The sequence below is a fragment of the Quercus robur genome, chromosome 4 (assembly GCF_932294415.1).
Source record: "Quercus robur chromosome 4, dhQueRobu3.1, whole genome shotgun sequence".
NCBI lineage: Eukaryota > Viridiplantae > Streptophyta > Magnoliopsida > Fagales > Fagaceae > Quercus > Quercus robur.
This window is the reverse complement of record NC_065537.1, coordinates 67,191,650-67,212,099: the sequence shown is the minus strand read 5'-3', so window position 1 is coordinate 67,212,099 and position 20,450 is coordinate 67,191,650. Positions and strand designations below refer to the sequence as shown.

At 36.7% G+C, this 20,450-nt stretch overlaps 1 protein-coding gene across 1 annotated transcript; it reads left to right on the top strand.

Annotated features, from left to right (window-relative positions):
* Positions 1-5,930: 5,930 nt before the first annotated feature.
* On the top strand, positions 5,931-7,397 carry LOC126722437 (uncharacterized). Its single transcript, XM_050425588.1, has one exon. It carries the CDS (start codon positions 5,931-5,933, stop codon positions 7,395-7,397), a length of 1,467 nt encoding a protein of 488 aa, XP_050281545.1.
* Positions 7,398-20,450: the final 13,053 nt, after the last annotated feature.

Genomic DNA, 20,450 nt, shown 5'->3' with positions numbered 1-20,450 from the left:
TTATTGCAGTCTAAACATATATTAACAGCCAAGGTAAACAGTAAAGCAAATGAGAAACTAATAAACTACTTAAAAAACTTCTAGCTTAGTTGAGTATTCTCTGCACTTAATTTTGTGTTATTTCCCATCTCCAAGTCATCCAAAGAACCTGTCCCATTAGTGAATAACTCTTCCATTACTTATAAAAATTGTTTAAAGAAGAAGAGAAAGAACTAAATTGTACTACTAACATGCTGTTAAGTCAACAAAATTTTTAAGGGTACCACATAGTTCAACTCCTTCCACATCATGGATTAATTTGATAACATTATTTAAAGAAATTATGAACAAAGCATGAATGTAATGATCGATTGATGTGCACCAAATCATACCCAACATATAAAATGGAAATTTATATTTATATTTCTACCGTATTAAAATCTACTTACAAATCACTCTAAGAAAATTCCTTTATTCATGTCAAGGATTTTATAAACAATTTGCAACTATGATACCTCATATTTCTAACCAACTAATTTGTAAAGTTAATTTTTATCAACTGAATATGTCCATTGCATTCATAGTTGTGACTAAGAAATATGGAGTACTAAATAGTCGAACCCATTTCTTTGCAATCTCTCTGTTTTCCCTATATCCATCTGACTTCTACACGGTATTTTATTTATTTATTTATTTATTATTATTATTTTTATAAATAACGATATTTCATAAAACAAAAGCCCCAGGTACATCAGGAGTGTACATGGAAAGATTTACATCAAGATCAAAAATTACAATGATCAAGCATAACAAAAAGATTAGAGCAAGAAAAAGAAGAGAAAGCAGAACACCAAGCAAACAAAGGACCATTAAATAGTAAATAATCAAGTTGTGTCTCTCTTCAATAACTACTTAAAACCTAAAAAATGGAACGTTAAGGAAAAATCTTAAAGATACAAACTTACCCTTATTGTATGGTCCATAAAAAAAGGAAGAGCTTCCCCCCCCCCCCCCCCCCCCCCAATTTTTCAGACAATTTGTCATAATTTTTGAGTGGTGTATTGGCCAAGTCCAATGCAACCTCCATATACAGTTCAAAAAAAAAAATAAAAATAAAATAAAGGCAAGAGAGATAGAGAAAGGGAGTACCTTCAATGGCTTTCAAATTTGGTAGTTATTCATCAATGCCACCACCTTTTCTTGTGATTTGGTATTGTTGCCCTCGGTTCCTACAAATAAAATCAAATGCACTCAATTTGCATAGAGTAAGAAATGCAAAATATTAAGTACTCTAAATGGTACAATGGATTTTGCACAGTGACCTTGCCTAATCATATCAAAATAGGTCCAAAGGATCTAAAAGCCAAGAGAAAGAGAAAGTACTCAAATTAAAAACTTTCACCCTTGACCATAACACTACTTGCTTTGTAAATCAATTTGCTGTATTGAAATGAAAATATTAAATTAACGCGTGTGATGCTCTCAACATAGCTGTGGCAGCCATCCACAATCTTTGGCAAGGAATTAATTCAGTATGGACTATAATAAGAGAACCATAACTATCTTTAACAATAATGCCCAAACCTGCATAATTGGTGGCTTTTTGAAAAAGGTAAGTGCCATATTCATTTTGAGATGAGGAGAAATAGGTGGCTACCATTGCCATGTTTTAGGAGTTGCAGTTATGGGCTAACATTGCAAAACCTAAATAGCTAATGGTCCTAGATTGAAATTTTCATATAAAAAATCCAAATTGCATAGAAAAGTTCCTAATTTTTGCAATTGAAAATAACCCCCCTCCCCCCCACCCAAAAAAAAAAATGATTAACTGCAATCGAGAAATTCAAACTTATAATTTGCTTGGCTAACATGTTCAGAAAGTGACCAAGTCCTTTGCATTGAAATAGCATCCATGAGGTTTAGAACAAACCACCATCTAAAATCTCACTTGCAATGTTATATTAAGTAGCAAATGAAGGACTCATGAAAAAAAAATGATTTGTTAATTTGATGGCCCAACTTACCAAAGTCAGCAATTGAATTCCCCATGAAAACTTGTCAGGCCTAACCTTTCAAAAGCCAATCAACATTGAACAATTTGCACTAATGGTTGAATTTATGGAAAATAATGGTTCTAGGGAATTAAGATGTGAAAGACCCAAGATGAAATGATTTATCATGTAACTAAAAAGGCTTCAAAGATTGATAAGTCTGAAGAGGACATTACCTGTACTCTAAGAATTGGAGGTAGAATATGCATAACCATACCAGATGGTGGATTTGATTTTAAGGCATGCAAGTGCTTTGTGGTCAACTTCACATCCAATTTCTATTACAAATCTCAACCACGTCTTACATGAAATTCACCTGAACAAAAAGCAGCCAAAACGCCAAAACATTTACAAATTCCTATAAAGTATATGCACCCTAAAGACCATAAATAAGAAGCTAATCAACACTGGAACCCTTCACTTACTAACCCAACAACTTTGGAGTGTAAATATGCTTTATTAACAGAAAATTAAAAAAAAAAAAAAATCCTAAAGCCAAAGTTTACCTATAAAAAACAGTAAAAACCATTCAAACGAAACCCAAATAACTCAATATAACAAAGTTTTCAACCTTTTGAGGGAGAGAAAGTACCAATTAGATAGAAAGGACCCAAGGCCACACACAAACCCAATTGGCAAACACAAATTGAATATACCAATATGAATATATATGTAGAGCTTACGTAGGTCAATCTCACATACATATACTTGAATAAAACCACAACATTAAAAAGAAAACCAAATTTCCAAAGAACTAATATTGATATCACAATCGACAACAAAATTTGAAAGAAATATGTAAATAGCATTGCACGTGCATAAGCAATTGGGTTCCACACATCCAATCCAAAGTTCAGGTTAAGCATTTCTTCAAACACTTGTGCGGCATTAAGAAACCAAAGAAAAAAAAAAAGAATTCCAAAAATTGAACTAAATAAAATAAAAATATGCCAGAATTGAAAACCCAAAAGGATTAAAAAATGAAACGTGGATGTTCCAATACCAAACAGAGAGAGGGAGAAAGATTAGGTATTGTTTTCATGATGTACCTTTCTCCATATTCATCTAACCAATCTGATTGCTAGATGACGTTATTGAAGCTCTTGGTGATGAGCTCTTCAATTGTGTAGTCATGGCACTGCAAGGTTGAAAGATAAGTAGAATTGAAAAATAAAAAACAAAACTAAAAGATACATGGAGACCGTAAAAATTTCACCTTGCGTTAAATACCCTACCTTTGGTTTTTTTGAAACGGCAGCAACTGAAAGGACTTGAACATCGGGAGGAAGGAAGAGCCGTGAGAGCCCTGGCATTATGAATTTGAAGACTGAACTGGGAAGATTTGAAACTGTCTTTGGAAGAGAGAGAAACTGCCGTTAGCAAGCTTGAAACCGTGAAACAGGGGTAAAGCAAAAGATGGGGAGACAGAAAGGGTTTTTTGCCGTTAAAAATTAAAGACCATTCCGCTGGGTTTGGGCTTTATGGTGGACAACATATAGGTTTGGGCTTCATGCTAGTCATCATTAATGTGAGATACAAGTCTATAATTAAAGCTATAAAGATTGGGCTTTATGGTGGAGATAAAGTTGGAGATCATTTTTCTTTTATTAGTATTTTAAAATTTAGGAAATGCATTTTAAATTATAAGAGAAATTCAGGAAAAATGTTGGTAATGACATGGCTGCTGATGTGGTTCAATGAGAGGGTAGCAACATTAAATGCTACGTCTCAGCTTTTAGTATTATATAGATGTGATTGCTTTCTACAACTATCTTGTTCTGGCACTATGTGTGTGTATATATATACATAAATGTATGTATGTATAGATATATCTATATATAGACAAACTTACCTACCCATATATCATAAGATGTATATGTGGCATGAACAAATATATGTATATATACATATACATATATATAAATACACACACACACACATATATATATATATATATATATGTATGTATATGCAAACATATGTAAATATAAACAAAGCTACCTACCCATATATGATCACATGTATATATATATACACACACATATATAGGTTTGTTTATATATAATGTATGTCCTTAGGGCACCAATTTTTTGAAACATTTTATTAGGAATTGCAAAAACTGTTAATACATTAAAAATCCCGATAAAAATTGTCCAAAAAACGATTAATTATTGTGTGCTCTTATGACACACATTAGCAAAATCTTATGTGTGTGTGTGTGTGTGATAGTGACATTGTCTACATATTGTTCCTCTATATGTATAGATATAGTAATGTATATAATCATTCTTTTTGAGAATTTTTTTGAGAAATATGTATATAATCATTCTAAATAAACACATATATAAACAAACATTGTACGGTGAATTCCTATGATGACATATGCATTCATTCATACATATTAACAATGATGTGTAATGTATACTGAGGTTTATATTGTATGGCTCTTTCAGTTCTGAAAGGCTTTACTGTGTGGGTTCTAAAAAAGAAAGCCTACGAGGTGAACAAGTTTTGCTGATCATGTTTGCATTTTCCTACTCCTTATTGCATCCTTACCAAGCAATATATGGAGGACCCTGATTCTTTGTTGTGGCACATCTCCCCTAAAAGCCAATGTTTGTGTCCAAACGAATCAAGTTTGTTAAGAATATTTAGGATAGCATCATAGTGCATCTGTAAAAGATTAATTACTGCTGCATTAACATAACCCCCTATCTACTGCATGATAACCACAATTAATTGTCCTTATCCAGGTCTGGCATGGGTCGTCATTGCTTCTATGTTTACTATGATGGGGAACAATATTTCCATGAGTTGTATGGGCTGTCCTATAGAGGCGAGTCAGTGAAGTAGAAGTTCATTGAGTTGAAATGGGGAATACACTTGAGAAAAAATGCAACGGAAGATAATGGAAGCTCTATGGTTGGACAGGGAGTCACATAAGATATCCATCGTGTACCGTGCCCCCCAGATACTTGTGAGTACTCAGGTTGTCTACAACTCAAATCTGTTGGGTTGCGATGCTGACATGGACATGATGTGGGCAGTGACTAAGTGGACCCCTCAGTTCATAGCGTCCGACTTGTATGTAACTGTTGAGGCTGTTGGGTTCCATGCTAGTGCAAGTTCACAGCATGGCAGTGGGGTGGAAGAGCCACACTCATCGTCGCTTGACGTGCATCCTTCCTTTGCCAATGCCACGCCTTTCCCCTACAATAATCAACCATGTAGTGCAGTTGATCATTTGGACAACACCGAAGTGGTGGGTGCTACCCATACATATGATGTGGGAGGGTCTAGTCACACATATGAACATGTCCAAGCTGATATGGACGGGGGAATTGATATTGATGCCAGCCAAGATGTGTACGAAGAGTTCATTGATACTGATGGACCGGTGGATGACGCGGAGGTCTTAGATGTACCACTGATCGAAAACAACGAGGAGAATTTCCTTACAACAGTTCCTATCCCATAATGGTTCACATCAAACACATGGGACAATATTAATGACCCATCACCTGCATTGGGTATAGGACATCTTACAAGTTGGCATAAAGGTGACCACCCAGCAACGGGGATGCTATTTAAGAATAAAGCATTTGTTCAATATGTGTTGACCCTCTACTCTGTGGAGCATAATAAGTAATACAAGGTCATCAAGTCTGACACCAATAGGCTGGTAGTGTGGTGCATACATGAGGCATGTTTGTGGTTAATTCGGGCCAATTGCAGCAAGAAGCTCGGGATATGGGTTATCAGTACATGTAAGGGTCCCCATAGTTGCTCATCCCTCCAGCTAGCGACTGATGGGCAGATGATGGATTCAAGTTCATATCCATTACACTTGAGAAGTATGTATGGGAAGACCTAACCCGAAAGGTAAGGGACTTGTGTAGTATGTTGCATGCAAGGCATGGGCATGAGGTAACTATATACAAAGTTTGGGAAGCCAAACAGAAGGCAGTTGCGCGTATTTACGAGGATTTTGATGAGTCGTACATGAAATTGTCACGATTTCTAGTTGCATTGTCCGATGCAAATCCGGACACTGTGGCCACATTAAAGTGTGACCCCCATGTCCCGGGGACTTGTATATTCAACTCCGCGTTTTGGGCTTTCGGTCCGTGTATTAGAAGGTTCAGGCATTACAGGCCGGTGATAAGCATAGATGCAACGCACCTCTATGGCAAGTACAAAGGAAAGCTGTGGATAGTAATGGCAAAAGATGGTAACAACGAGGTTTATCCACTCGCATTTGCCGTTGTCGAAAGCAAGAGCACGGAGACATGGGGATGGTTCTTGGCATGCCTGTTGACCTATGTTACAGATCGGACCAATTTGTGTACAATATCTAACAGGCATCGTGGGATACAATCATGCTTCGATGACACCACTAGGGGCTACTTGCAACTGCCCTTAACCCATCATCGGTATTGCCTCCGCCATTTAGTAAGCAATGTTAACACTAACTTCAATAGTATGCCGTTGAAGAACTTGGTATGGAACGTAGCAACTGTGAATCAAGTTAGGAAGTTTGAGAACACCATGGATTGCATCAAGAATGTCAACCTGGATGTGTACAACTATCTTAAGGAGGTAAATCAAGAAAAGTGGACACTTGTACATGACCATGGGCACCGATATGGGGCAATGACAATCAACCTGTCAAAGTGCTTCAATGGGGTACTTAAGGGCGCACGTAGCTTACCCATAATTGCAATGGTGAAGTTTACATTTTACAAGGTGAACTCATACTTTGACTTATGTCGAAACAAAACCCTAGAGCAGTTGCAAGAGGGGAAAGTGTGGTGCAAATATGCCTATGACAAGTTCGAGGCAAATCAAGAGAAGGCGAAGCTCCATATTGTTAGAAGGATGAGTGTGCAACAACGGTTATATACAGTGGAGACACAGTCTTCACTGTTAAACACTGTCGGGGGAGATCACACCCATAGGGTTTCCCTCATGGACATGACATGCACGTGCGGCAAATGGGAAGCAAACAAGATCCCCTGTTCCCACTTGATAGCAGTTTGTGCCAAACACAATCATGATGCCACTGAGTATATGGATCGTTTCTACCACGTTGAAGAATGGTATCACAGCTATGAGCCGATATTCCAACCACTGAAAGATAGGTTAGAATGGCCGGAGCCAGCAGAAAGGAGAACCGTGATGCCAAACCAGCAGTTGATCCATGAGAAAGGTCGGCCAAAGTCCACGAGAATCCGCAATGAGATGGATGACGAGGATAGGGAGTTGCCAACCTCATTGTGGATTGAGAATGGACCAAAGTTGAAGTGTGGGTCATGTCGCCAAGAGGGTCATAACCGTCGTACATGTCCGACTCGAAATGTGGCATGAACAAGCCATGGTGCTATGTAGCAGGTAACAACTACAAATCATAGTAACAAGGGGGTATCATAAGTTATTCTTCTTTACATGTTTAGATATTACATTATATGAGTTATAATTAAGATACCTGGAGTAATTTTTAGATTGGAACCATGATAGTAATACCATTGTATCAAATTTAGCTCCATTTTGGGCAATCTTGTGATTACTTCTTCAAGTAGTTACAATTAGCCTTAACTCCTAGATATTACCATTCCAAGTCTTCTGTCCCAGTTTTGGTGTTCTTTCAATCTTATTGTTTGTGGTGTACGTATTCTAGTATTCATAGGGTCTCTATTTCCCTAACTGTATATGTTTTGCTTCAGATTTGTAATTGTCGCCAAGGTGTAACTATAGATGCTCGTCATTTAAGCAGGCAAGCCTGAAGGTTCTTCTGTATTTGTCAATTCAATTTATTAATTAATATGGGTTGTATACTAATTTCTGTGTTGGCTACTCCTTAGAAAGGAGGGAACTTCTGAAGAGAACAAAAAAAAGGTGTAACTCAAATGCGTAGACTCCATGATTACCTAAAACCATTGTTGGCGGATGCTATCCAAGTTTCAAGTTACAATTGTGAAGAATGTTTAAAATGCAGAAATTGAACTTTTTATTTTTGTACATCAATTGATTTAAATGCATAAAGGCTCTTTACTTACAAATAAGCTTGTATGGATGATTTTTTTATTTGCGTAATGGAAATGGGGGAATGATTTATTGATGGATGTGGTTGGAAGTAGATGGATGAGTTGTTGTTCACAGTATGGTTGTGAACAAGTCCACTTTTACGATGAATAAGCACGCCAATACTGAATGGGGTGTGAACAGTGCAAGTCACAAGGAAAACTTCAAGTAGATAGTTTATACTAAAAATAACTCGATTTTTCATTTAACGAGTTACGTTGCAGACCATTCTGGACACTTAGAATCCTCTTGGATTGCATCTAGACCAGTCCAAATATCTGGGCTGGGTGGGGAAGCCCAATTAACATAACTCGATTTCTGTAGTACCGAGTTACGTTGAAGAGCATCCCACCCAGCCCAGTCAATGTAACTCGATTTCTGTAGTACCGAGTTATGTTGAAGAGCATTCTGCACACTTAGATTCCTCTTGGACTGCATCTGGACCAGTCCAAATATCTGGGCTGGGTTGTGAAAAGCCCAAAGAACATAACTCGGCTTACATATAATCGAGTACGGCGTTGGGTTCCATTGATTTATAGTGAATATAACTCAAATTAGGAAACGTCGAGTTACGTGGACAGTTGGAAGCCCAGTCAACGTAACTCGATTTCTGTAGTGCCGAGTTACGTTGAAGACCATTCTACACACTTAGATTCCTCGTGGACTGTATCTGGACTAGTCCAAATATCTGGGCTGGGTGGGGAAGCCCAGTCAACGTAACTCGATTTCTATAGTACCAAGTTACGTTGAAGAGCATCCCACCTAGCCCAGTCAACGTAACTCGATTTCTATAGTACCAAGTTACGTTGAAGAGCATTCTGCACACTTAGATTCCTCTTGGACTGTATTTGGACCAGTCCAAATATCTGGGCTAGGTTGTGAAGCCCAGAGAACATAACTCGGCTTACATATAATTGAGTACAGCATTGGGTTTCGTTGATTTATAGTAAATATAACTTGAGTTACAGAAAGTCGAGTTACATGGATAGTTGGATTCCTCTTGGACTGCATTTGGATTAGTGCAAATATCTGGGCTGTGCAACAATAGTCCGCATAACTCGATCAACATATTATCGAGTAATTCTACTCGTAACTCCATATCATTGATATTGAGTTATGTTCAAACCATCACACACAACATGGATTCCTTTGAGATACACTGCGCACAACATGAACTCCTTTGAGTCATAGTGCATATAACTCGATTTCCTAATAATCGGGTTATGTGTATGACCACACGCCATTCTGGCCACTATTTAGTGCTCAAACGTACGAAGCATCAACTGTTCAACTTCTCAGCGAAAAGCACAGAACTTTGGAGAACCAGAACAATGGCTTTTTAATGGTGGAGAGACAACGAGGATGGTCCTGCTAATCGGTCCCAACACTTTTTCAAGATTATTCTGCCTAATGCTATTCAAGAAGGAAAGCTTGTAAGTATGCTTAAATTTATGATCTTTTTCCTCTCTAAAAATCATATGCTAATACACGTCGTCCACTTGATCTTCTTTATTTGTGATTCTTGAAAAAATTTACATTTGTTACATGTAGTCATAAAAACTTTCATTTTGCAATACGTAGGTCACATTTTAAGAAGAACACAGTCACATAACAGAGTACTTTTGCATCAAATTTATTGATATGAACAAAAAATGAAACAGGGATAAGCGCATGGTAGAAATTGAGGGAAAAAAATACAGAGCAAGAGTAGATAGTATTTTTTTTTAAAAATGTGATAGGGCTTATAGGGTCAGCACAGATCTATAACTCAATTTAAACTGTGAAACTGTGTCCTGGGATCAAACTAGGATACACAAATCTTTTTTTTTTTTGTCTCTAATTTCACTTCCTACCTTTCAAGGACACTAAAAAAACCTATCTCCAAGGTTTTCCTCAGATTGTAAGACACCAAAACCACATATGGAACATCAGGCATCTCAAAAACATTAAAAACACATAAACACAGTGATGATAACAAGATTTCCTCTATGAATATCTTTCACTCTTTTTATCATTTTTTTTTAGAGTTCACAAACTTATAAAGTGGCTAAGTGGCAAAAATTTGTACGTCTAAATCGAAATCCTGCCCATAAACAAAAGTGGGTCATCTTCAATATTTCCCCAACACCCCAAAACCAAATCACAAACACATTACACAAGCACTCAGAATACAACATTTCCCCAAAATTTTTTACATTTCAACAACAACAGAGAAATATTGGATGTTGAATATATTTGATGGTTATTTTGGTTATAAGATTTGGTTGTATAAGAAGCATAAAAATTCATAAGATTTGTTACTGTCAAATATCGAGCCCTTAATAAGATAGATTGAGGTTATAGCTATTAAATATAACTTTAATGTTGCATGGGCTGTTATTTTATTTTGTTTGATTTGTACTTGATCATAAATTTGTTCTTGTTCCTTCCTTTCTTCCTCCTCCCTCTTTCCTCTTCCTCATTTTACTTAATGCAGTGACCATTGATAAAAATCCGTGGATGTGGTCATAAAAATCTATGGATCAGTCCATTTTCTTTTCTTTTTTGTGTGGGGGTGGGGGATGTAACTAAGGAGTATTCTGCCATGTGTTTAACTTTTATTTTCTAGCATTGTCTATAAGGATTTTGTCTGCTTTTTTGAACTTTTGTTCATCCAACAAGTATCTTCCTTGAATACTTATGAAAGTATTATGACCTAATAATCACTAAATCCATTTTTCCTGCAATGGTAGCTGCACAACTCCATAGAGCTTGATTGATTGCATGTGTTTATTTCCAAAGCCTGCATTTATGTTATGGAGATTCTTTTTATAGCAGATTCTAGATAAGTTCATGCAGAAATATGGAGTGGATCTGTCAGATATGGCCTTTCTTACTATTCCAAATGGTAGAAAATGGAAAGTCAAGTTGACACAACATGATGGGGGGGTTTGGTTTCAAAATGGTTGGTTCGAATTTGCAAGCTGTCATGGTCTAACCATGGGGCACTTGCTAGTTTTCAAATATGAAGGAAATTCACACTTTGATGTGCTCGTATTTGATGCCACTGCAACAGAAATAGACTATACTTTAGACGAGGAACTCCAAGTTCATAGGATGGAAGACGATGAGAGTGATGGAAGACGATGAGAGTGATGACAGCTCTATTGAAATCATCAAACACTTTTATAGGGGAGAGGGTTCAAGTTTGAATGTTATACTTTTGTAAGGAATTGGTTGATTTTTTTAGCATGTTTACTATTCATTTTATGTGCATGACTTCATATTTTCAAGTCGTTTCAGGATCAGCCCATCCTAAGAAAGACAGTTGTATAGTTGAAAATCTCTTTATAGCCAATGCTTTTAAATCAGAAAATCCCCTTTTCACTGTTATCATTCGTCCATCCCACGTTAATGGCAAGGATCGTGCGGTAAGCTTTTAGCTTCACATATTTTTGTAATTTAGAAATGCAACTCCCATTAACTTTGATTTTTCATAGATCAATTAGAAAGATTGTCACACTAGATACTTGTTGCTGGACATTTTGTTGGTAATGATTTGCTTATTTGTGTTTTTAGGTGAAAAGATGTATATATATTAAACTGTATCATTTGGATATCAAATAGTATCATCTTAGGTTCAACTATTTTTTAAATATCTTTTATTGTTTCTTGTACAGAGTTTACCCCAAGACATTATCAACTACTTACCGAGAGAAGGGTTTACCAAGGACTACACCAAAGCAAGTATATTCCCTGTCAAGCTCCAGATTGTGGACCGATTATGGCCTGTGAAGCTATACATTTATGAATGAAGTGGGGGTTCATCATGTGTCATATCAGCTGGTTGGTCTGCATTTGTGAAGGAAAATATTTTGCGAGTAGGAGATGTTTGCGTATTTGAGCTGATTATGAGGGACGGTGTTGTGTTAAACATCCATGTTTTCAAATGCCAAGATTAAGTGGTTAGGGTGGATGCAAAGTGATGATAATGTATTATGTGATGTTTAGAGTGTGTTTATTTTGCAACTTTACTATTCATCCCTATTTTGTTCATCCCAGTTTGCAACTTTATTGATTGGGTACTTTTGTGATGTTTAGAGTTTCACTCTTGGAAAATTTTTAATTACTATGATGAACTTTCATATGTATTCTAAAATGAAAATGATGCTGTATTTTTTTCTCCAACTTTGTTTGGATTTTGGCCTTTTTGCATTTCATTCAATTATATTACATTCAATGGCGACTCCAAGATTTTATTTTAGGGGGGTCAACAGTGTCTTGAGCTAGGATTTTGTTGTGGGGAGTAAAAATAAAATGATAATTTTTAAATTTTTTTTTTTTTTTGTATTTTGTATATACAATTGTCATATTACATACAATAATCTAACATAGTATTCTAAATAGTATACAATACAACTATATTGTAAAATAGTCAAAAAAATATTATTAATACTTTAAAGATTGGTCAGAAAACAACGATAGAATGCATATAAATAAATAACTAATCATAACATTTGTCAAATTAATAATAATTTATTATAATCATATGTAATATCAATTAAATAAAAATAGATGATAAAGAAGAGTAGTAACACACCGAAGAGTACGTCTGAAAATAAACGTTAAATTAAGGAAACTAAATAGTAACTTATATAAGATTTTGTTTTTGAAGTGTATGGATTTTCAGCCACACGTGTGGCAATTCTCTTGGAATTGGAGCAAATATAAATAACTCATTTTTCAAATAACAAAGTTATGTGTAATGTATACTGAACATAACTCGATTTTTCACTTACCGAGTTACGTGGAATACCATTCTGGACACTTGGATTCCTCTTGGACTGCATCTGGACTAGTCCAAATATATGGGCTGGGTGGGTAAGCCGAGTCAACATAACTCGAGTTCTATAAAATCGAGTAACACTGAACATAACTCGCTTTCCAAAGTATTGATTTATGTGCAAGTCGTTGTACACATAAATTGCATTCTTGAGATTTTCCACTGCGCATAACTCGATTTCAACAGAGTCGGGTTATGTGTGAGGCCTACCTGTACAGTTGGATTCCTCTTGGACTACATCCGGACCAGTCCAAATATATGGGCTGGGTGGGTAAGCCGAGTCAACTTGACTCGAGTTCAAGAAAATCGAGTAACACTAAACACAACTTGCTTTCTAAAATATCGATTTATGTGCAAGCCGTTGTACACATAAATTGAATTCTTGTGATTTTCCACTGCACATAACTCGATTTCAATAGAATCGGGTTATGTGCCAAGCCTACCTGTACACTTGGATTCGTCTTGGACTGCATCTAGACTAGTCCAAATATCTAGGCTGGGTGTGGAGGCCCAAGCAACATAACTCGAGTTAGAGATAATCGATTTATTTGAAATTAACTCGTTTTCTGTAGTATCGAGTTATGTGAAAGCCGTTCCACCTTAAATTGGATTCTTGTTATTTGCACTGCACATAACTCGATTTCCATAGAATCGGTTTATGTGGAAGACCCTCTTGGACTGCATCTGGACCAGTGCCAAGTTGAATAACTCTACTTATATAAAATCGAGTTACTTGAAATTAACTCGTTTATGTGGAAACCCAGTGAGCGGAACTCGATTTATGTATAATCGAGTAAGTTGAACAAGACTTGTTTTCTGGAGTATCGAGTTATGTGCAAGCCCTTGTGCTCAAAATTTGGATTGCATGTAACTTGATTTATGTATAAACGATTTATATGGACATAATGAAATATGACCTAGCATTATAAACTCTCCCCCAGTTCTGTAGAACTTGCAACTGTCCGAAATTACATCTTCGATTGCTTTCGCTTCATCCGGCTAGAATCGATAATTTCCCACGCAAATTCTTCGAAGATTTTACATAGTAAGACTCATTTAACGGTTGCTGTCTTTAAAATTACACATTGGTGGTGCGTTATTCTCAAATTTTATTTTTTTTTAATTTTTTTAATTTTTAATTTTTTTTTTATGCTTGAAACTTCATTGTCTATGAAGATTGTGATGAAATTGGGTGTTTGGCTAGTCAAAAGCATTGTTGTTAGTAAGGTTGCCTATCTCATAGGTTGTCTTCCTTCCACAAAATGAACTTGCCAGTGGCTCCATATGTGTGTGGTAGTCCTTATGCTGTTTGTATGTCTGAACTGTACATTGTGTAATTTATTTTCTGTTTTTTTGTAGAAGCTGGTGAAACTTACTACATGTAGCTAGGAATTTCGAAAATGTGTCAGGTCCTAAATCCACTTGTATGTTTCTTGTATAATATTATTACTGTTATATACTCTAGGTCTCTAACTTCATATTATTGACTCGGACCAAAATGCATTACAATTATTTCACCAACTAAACAACCCGTGAATAAGAATATTGTTTTTTCATTGTGTTGTTGTAAACTGCTCTAGACAGTATATTGTATGGATGATTTTCTACACATGGTAGCTGGTTAGTCTCCAATTTTTGTTCTCTGCCTCAAACTTCATTTTGGTTCTGTTTTTATGTGAGCTAATTGTGTTTCCACTATTGATCATCGATTAGTTATGGCTTCGAAAAGGACTAAGAGGGGAAAATGCAGAGCTGCATTCGAACCTGAAGTGGTGTTTGGTCAATTAAGGTTCCTCACGCCCGAAAATGAGCAAACCTTTGAAACCTTGATTAAGTGTAGGCGTATTTAGGGAGAAAGGCAAATCAATCTACATGAACTGTATCCTTTTGTTCGTGAGAATCTATAGTCTAGGCATTAGCTGTCCCTGTGTACAAACATACAACCCCCTCCAACTGACTTGATTAGAGAATTCTATTCGAATCTATCGGTGCATGAGGATCTGGGTGGTCACAAGGTGGCATCGTCCATACGTGTGTACCGTTTACAATAACTGGGGAGCGCGTATCTAAAGCTCTTGATGTACCTATAATTTGTACACCTACTTATCCAAACTCTATGTCTCCTCGTATTGATGATGTTATGGATGTCCTTTGTGGATGATCAAACAATCGAGATTCTGACCGAAGTATTAGCTCAAGTGAGTTGACTGAGCTTAATTATATCTTCTTTAGGATAGCTTGTCACAACATTTTTCCTATCTCTCATATCCATACAATCCCTGTAGACAGTTGTATCTTGCTTTACGCCCTCGTCACCAATAGTTCCATTTGTTTTCCTTCCCTTTTCATCGAAACCATTGTCAAGGTGTGTAGGAGCAAGTACAAGAGGCATGCTTTGTTTTTCCCAGTTCTCATCCATAGGGTCCTCAAATATTTAGGATTAAAGAACTTTCCTTACCAAGAGTTGGTTCACATCCAAGGCCCTATAGGAGCCAAATTTCTGAAACAGAGATCTGCCCAAAAGAAGGTTGTCGACCTCAGTGTTGGTCCATCCAATAGACCATGAGTACGGTCTACTACTAGAGATGTCCCAGATGAGGACATGCATGGGGATCCCACTTCTGTTGTTGTCGAGGATGGTGATGATGAGGTAGATGTTGACACTGTTGATGCAGCGCATACATGCCCTCTTCCTCCCTCTCTTCATGCTATGATGGAGACCATTATGACGACTCAAGCAGCCCATGGGCAGCTTCTACATGGTCTTCTTGCTGAGGTTGGAGCTATGCGAGTGGACTTAGCTCACTATAGACATCCTGTTCCACCTTCTCCACCATCTGACTCTTGATTGTACCCAAGGGGGGGGGGGGACGATTTACAGTTCGTAGTTGCTATAGCATATTTGGAGAATTGTATGACAGTTCTATATTTTGTTATTTTAGTAGCAGTTTGAAGAACATGGTATCCGTTGAAAGTAATTTGATATATTAATATGATGGTTAGTTTCATGCCCATCGTTACTATCATTAGTATTATTGAAATGGATGTAATGGTGTAAGAATTTTTTATGTTATTATGTGATTCTATATAATATCAAGTAGATCCAAGTTTGTGTGTAAATAACATTTATTTCATAATTCTGTACGACGCTCACGTGTTATTAGATTATAGTAATTATTAATACAAATGGAAGGTTTGTGAAAGCACAATTGGTTTACAGGTTTTGATATTAACGATGAATCACCTAGGAGATTTTCCTTGGAACAATGGCTGAAGCTATATCTTGACTTCAAGAAACTATTTTTATTAGAGGTTTTGCTGAGCTTACATGTATTTTCCACTAATTGGATATTTTTGTCTCTCTTAAATCAGCAATTATATTATTCTGAATTTGGTCCTCGCCTAGACCATACCTCATGCATCATATTTTCATTATAAATTTTATTGATGAAACCTTGCAGTGCAGACTCGTCGAAAAAGATAAAAGTGACACTTGGCATGACCTCATTCACTCCCGCATTAGGTCTAACAGTTTTTTTTTTTAATCAAATATGAGGAATCCAAACAAGGGAAGCCCTTTACATAATATATTAGATAATAGTGAGCTGAAGATAATAAACACCGTGAAGTTTAATGTTGTTGTGAAGGATTGAACACAATTAAACAGATATAACAGTGAGCTCGAGCCACCAACATCAAAGTTCTGAGAGTAAAGTGGTGCTTTCAACCTGTAAATGTTTATGAGACGTGATTGTTTGAGAGCTCAATTTCAGTGCTCAAGATGGTTTTACCATGTGCAATCTCTTCTAACCAATAGTCACGGATTATGGGAAGAGTGTTTTGACTGGCATCCTTGAAAATGACCAACAATAATGAACACCCTGATATTTAATGTTTTTGTGAATGACCAAACACGATTAAACAAATATAACAGTGAGCTCAAGCCACTAACATCAAAGTTCTAAGAGCAAAGTGGTGCTTTCAGCCTGTAAATTATTATGGCACACGTTTGTTTGAGAGCTTAGTTTTAGGGTTAAACATGGTTTTACCATGTGCAATCTCTTCTAACCAACAGTCACGAATTATGGGAAGAGCGTTTTGACTGGCATCCTTGAAAATGACCAACGATAATAAACACCCTGATGTTTAAGGTTTTGTAAAGGACCAAGCACAATTAAACAGATATAACAGTAAGCTCATGCCACCAACATCTAAGGTATAATAGGTGTGGTATTCAGTTCCAATTGGGCCTCGCTTCAAACCGACAAGTCTTTGACCACGATGTTTGATCAAATAGTCGAGTAAGTAGGTATTCTAAAAATGCAATGTCACATTAATTGGCTATGATTACAAGAGAAATTTCAGTGTTTCAGCCTGTGGGGTTACGTAATTTGTAAGAGTGATGGTTCTGAGACCAAAGTGATGCTTTTAACCTCTAAATGTTTAATGACCAAAGATAATGAACACCATCATGTTTACACACCATGATGTTTACAGACATTCAAAATGACCGAAGATAATAAACATTGTGATTTTCAGAATTTGTTTTGTGAAAGACCAAAAATAATTAATAAATTAATATTGTGAACTTGCTGCGTGAAAGACAAAACACAATTAATATAGCGAAGTTTCAAGGTGACCAAGTTCTAACTCTGAGCACACGTCACCAGCCCGTTGCTATAGCACCAACTGTAGTCATATCAAACTCCTTCAATCCCAGCAGATGCGCCAACAGACGCTGTTGTTTAGCCAAGTCATGTTCGGTGCTCTACACATGTTGCTCAACAGCTTTACAATGTTTCACACCCACACTCACGTGAATACACAATTGTGAAATTGGATGCACAGATGTCTCATTTACATCTAATGTTGCAACTACTGCCCACATTTTATGTGACATTAGGAACATTTAAAATCCTGTTCATATAGTGTTTTTCCTGAAGGGTTTGACATGACAAGCCCTAATAACTGAAATTGTAATGCTTGGATTGTGAAATGAGGTTATAAATGCACCAGTGATATAATGTTAACTTTCTACCCCGCTAACTTCATAGATTGATTAAGCTATGAGTCGCAATGCCTCAACATCAAATCGTACAATGCGAAACAAGTTTGGACCTACTTCAACAAATGCATCATCACAAGTTACAACAGATCAACAACTACATACATTGACAGACCACTATGGAGGAAAATGGGTTGGAAAGAAGAGAGATTTCGTTAATATGCCAATATACACGTATGAGAGTCTTGGAAGCGTCAGACACATCATGGTTGGCAAACCTACAAAACTAAGTACAGATACTACCGTAATAGAGTTCACTATAGCAGAACCACCATGGTCAACCCTATACAAGAAGAGGTGTGAGTTAGAGGTGTATTGTCGATGGCACGGGTTACGAGTTACTAAGGCACGCTCAGCCGAGTTACCTAGAGATGAACCTGCCAACATACTTACTTGTCTTGAACAAGAGAACAATCAAATGCAAAGGCGACTAGACCATTTTCACGCAATCCAAAAAGCTAGGAAGCATCTAAAGGGGAAGGTGCAAGAGCGAGCCATCAAGTCTATTAATGAAATTACTGCGTTAGATGATGAAACAGATATTTCAGACTTCTCAGATTCAAGCAATGATGATTTCCAAAAATTTCTACCTACGAACATTAGACGTTGTTGTTAATGTCTACACATTATGTGCAATACATAATGTTATTGTTAATGTGTGACAAATGATGATTATGTACGGTCAACTTTTGCAACTCTAAAGATTAACTGTTTATTAATTTTGGCTAAGTTTATGTGAAATCAGTTTCTCATTTTTTTCATACATGTTCTTTGTTGCTACATTCAAGTAATGTGCTTTGGTTGGACAATGTCCTTTTCTTTGTAATGTAGGGAAAACCTTAGGAAGTGAAATGCCTCCAAATTATATTTATTGCACATTACTTGTAGAAAAATTTAATAGATTCAATACATACAGGCTGATCCAAACCACATAGACCAACCGCGCATATGATTCAATAATATGAATAATTCATTTATATGAGTTGTTTGATTCACAATATTATATGCACGTATCTGTGTATCTTAGTTGTATAATGTCCTACTTTATATAGATACATTACATAAAGACTCGTCCAAACCAAACTAACCACTCACTCACTGAAAATCCATATGGCTCACACAACACACTCTCACAACGATATTTGGTTTGCTTAGAAATAGGGTAAAGGCCTAAAAGCCTGATTAGTCTCTAAAATGTTTCATTCAAGTTATTAGTTTGTTGTAGCATTGCTTGAAAGCTCCCTAATATTGTAATTGTGATGATCGGAAGCCATTGATGTAAAACTTGGAAGCATAGTTTTCTTCATGTAATTTTACATTGATGTTGAGAAAATATAACTACATTTTGTACCTGCAAAGACTCCCTGAAAAGTTTGTAAGGGAATATGGGGATAAAACTCTCTATTGTTGCTACACTCACTGCTCGTAATATTAGCGTTTGGCAAGTGAGGTTGGAGAAGGTTAACACAGCTTGGCACTGTTCAGCGAAGTCATGTTCGCAGTTCTGCATGTGCTGCTCAACAGCTCGGCACTATTGAACCCTGTCCAATCATATCATCCATGCTCACATGAATAAACAGATATGCAACATTTTGCAATGCACTATTTTCAAGGATGCAGAGGACCCCTCAAAAGTGTAAGCAAAATTTTGGGGGTGAGTTGTCCATCATTGCTACACTTGATTGATGTAGTTCTGCATGTGATACTCAAAATCTCGGCACTATTGAACCCTGACCACACGTACCCATCCCCACTCACGTGAATACACATATGTGCAACCCTTTGCAATGCACCGTTTTCGAAGAGGCAGAGCATCCCTAAATTGGTTATGCATCAATTTTGGGGGTGAGCTGTCCACCGTTGCTACACTGATGTTCGTAATGCTACATGTGCTGCTCAACAGTTTCGCACTGTTCAACCCTGTCCAGTCAATACACATGTATGCCTTCTTTTGCAATGCACCATTTTCAAGGATGCAGAGCATGGTTGAAAAGTTTATGATATATTTAACACAGCTCAGCACTATCTCGTCAAGTCATGTCAGATGAAGCACAGGAATGCTAAATAGTCTTCAACAAGACATACCAAACTGGTCAGAGAAAAGTCTTAAAACCACATCCATCAGATATAAACCATAGTAGTGATCAAAGTCCCTAATTAAATATAAGCATAAACATCACTAGTTTAAATTTTAAACAGGTTATCCTAGTCCAAACTCTGATGGTCAACCAAGTGAAATATTGAGACACTAAGCACATCAGGCTTCCTTTCGATCACCTCAAAGACACAAACATCTCCTTCTTCTAAATTATTGTCTTTCGAAAATGCAACCCATCCTTTCCTGAATCTCATTGCTTAATATGTTTTGATGGAGAGTAATAGCACAAGACATTGAAGTGTGACAAATTGCTTCCCAATAATATACTTGCTTCCCATATATGTTTCCAAGCCA

Coding starts and splice junctions, on each gene's coding strand:
- LOC126722437 (XM_050425588.1), top strand. CDS start 5,931: ATGTTGCATGCAAGGCATGGGCATGAGGTAACTATATACAAAGTTTGG.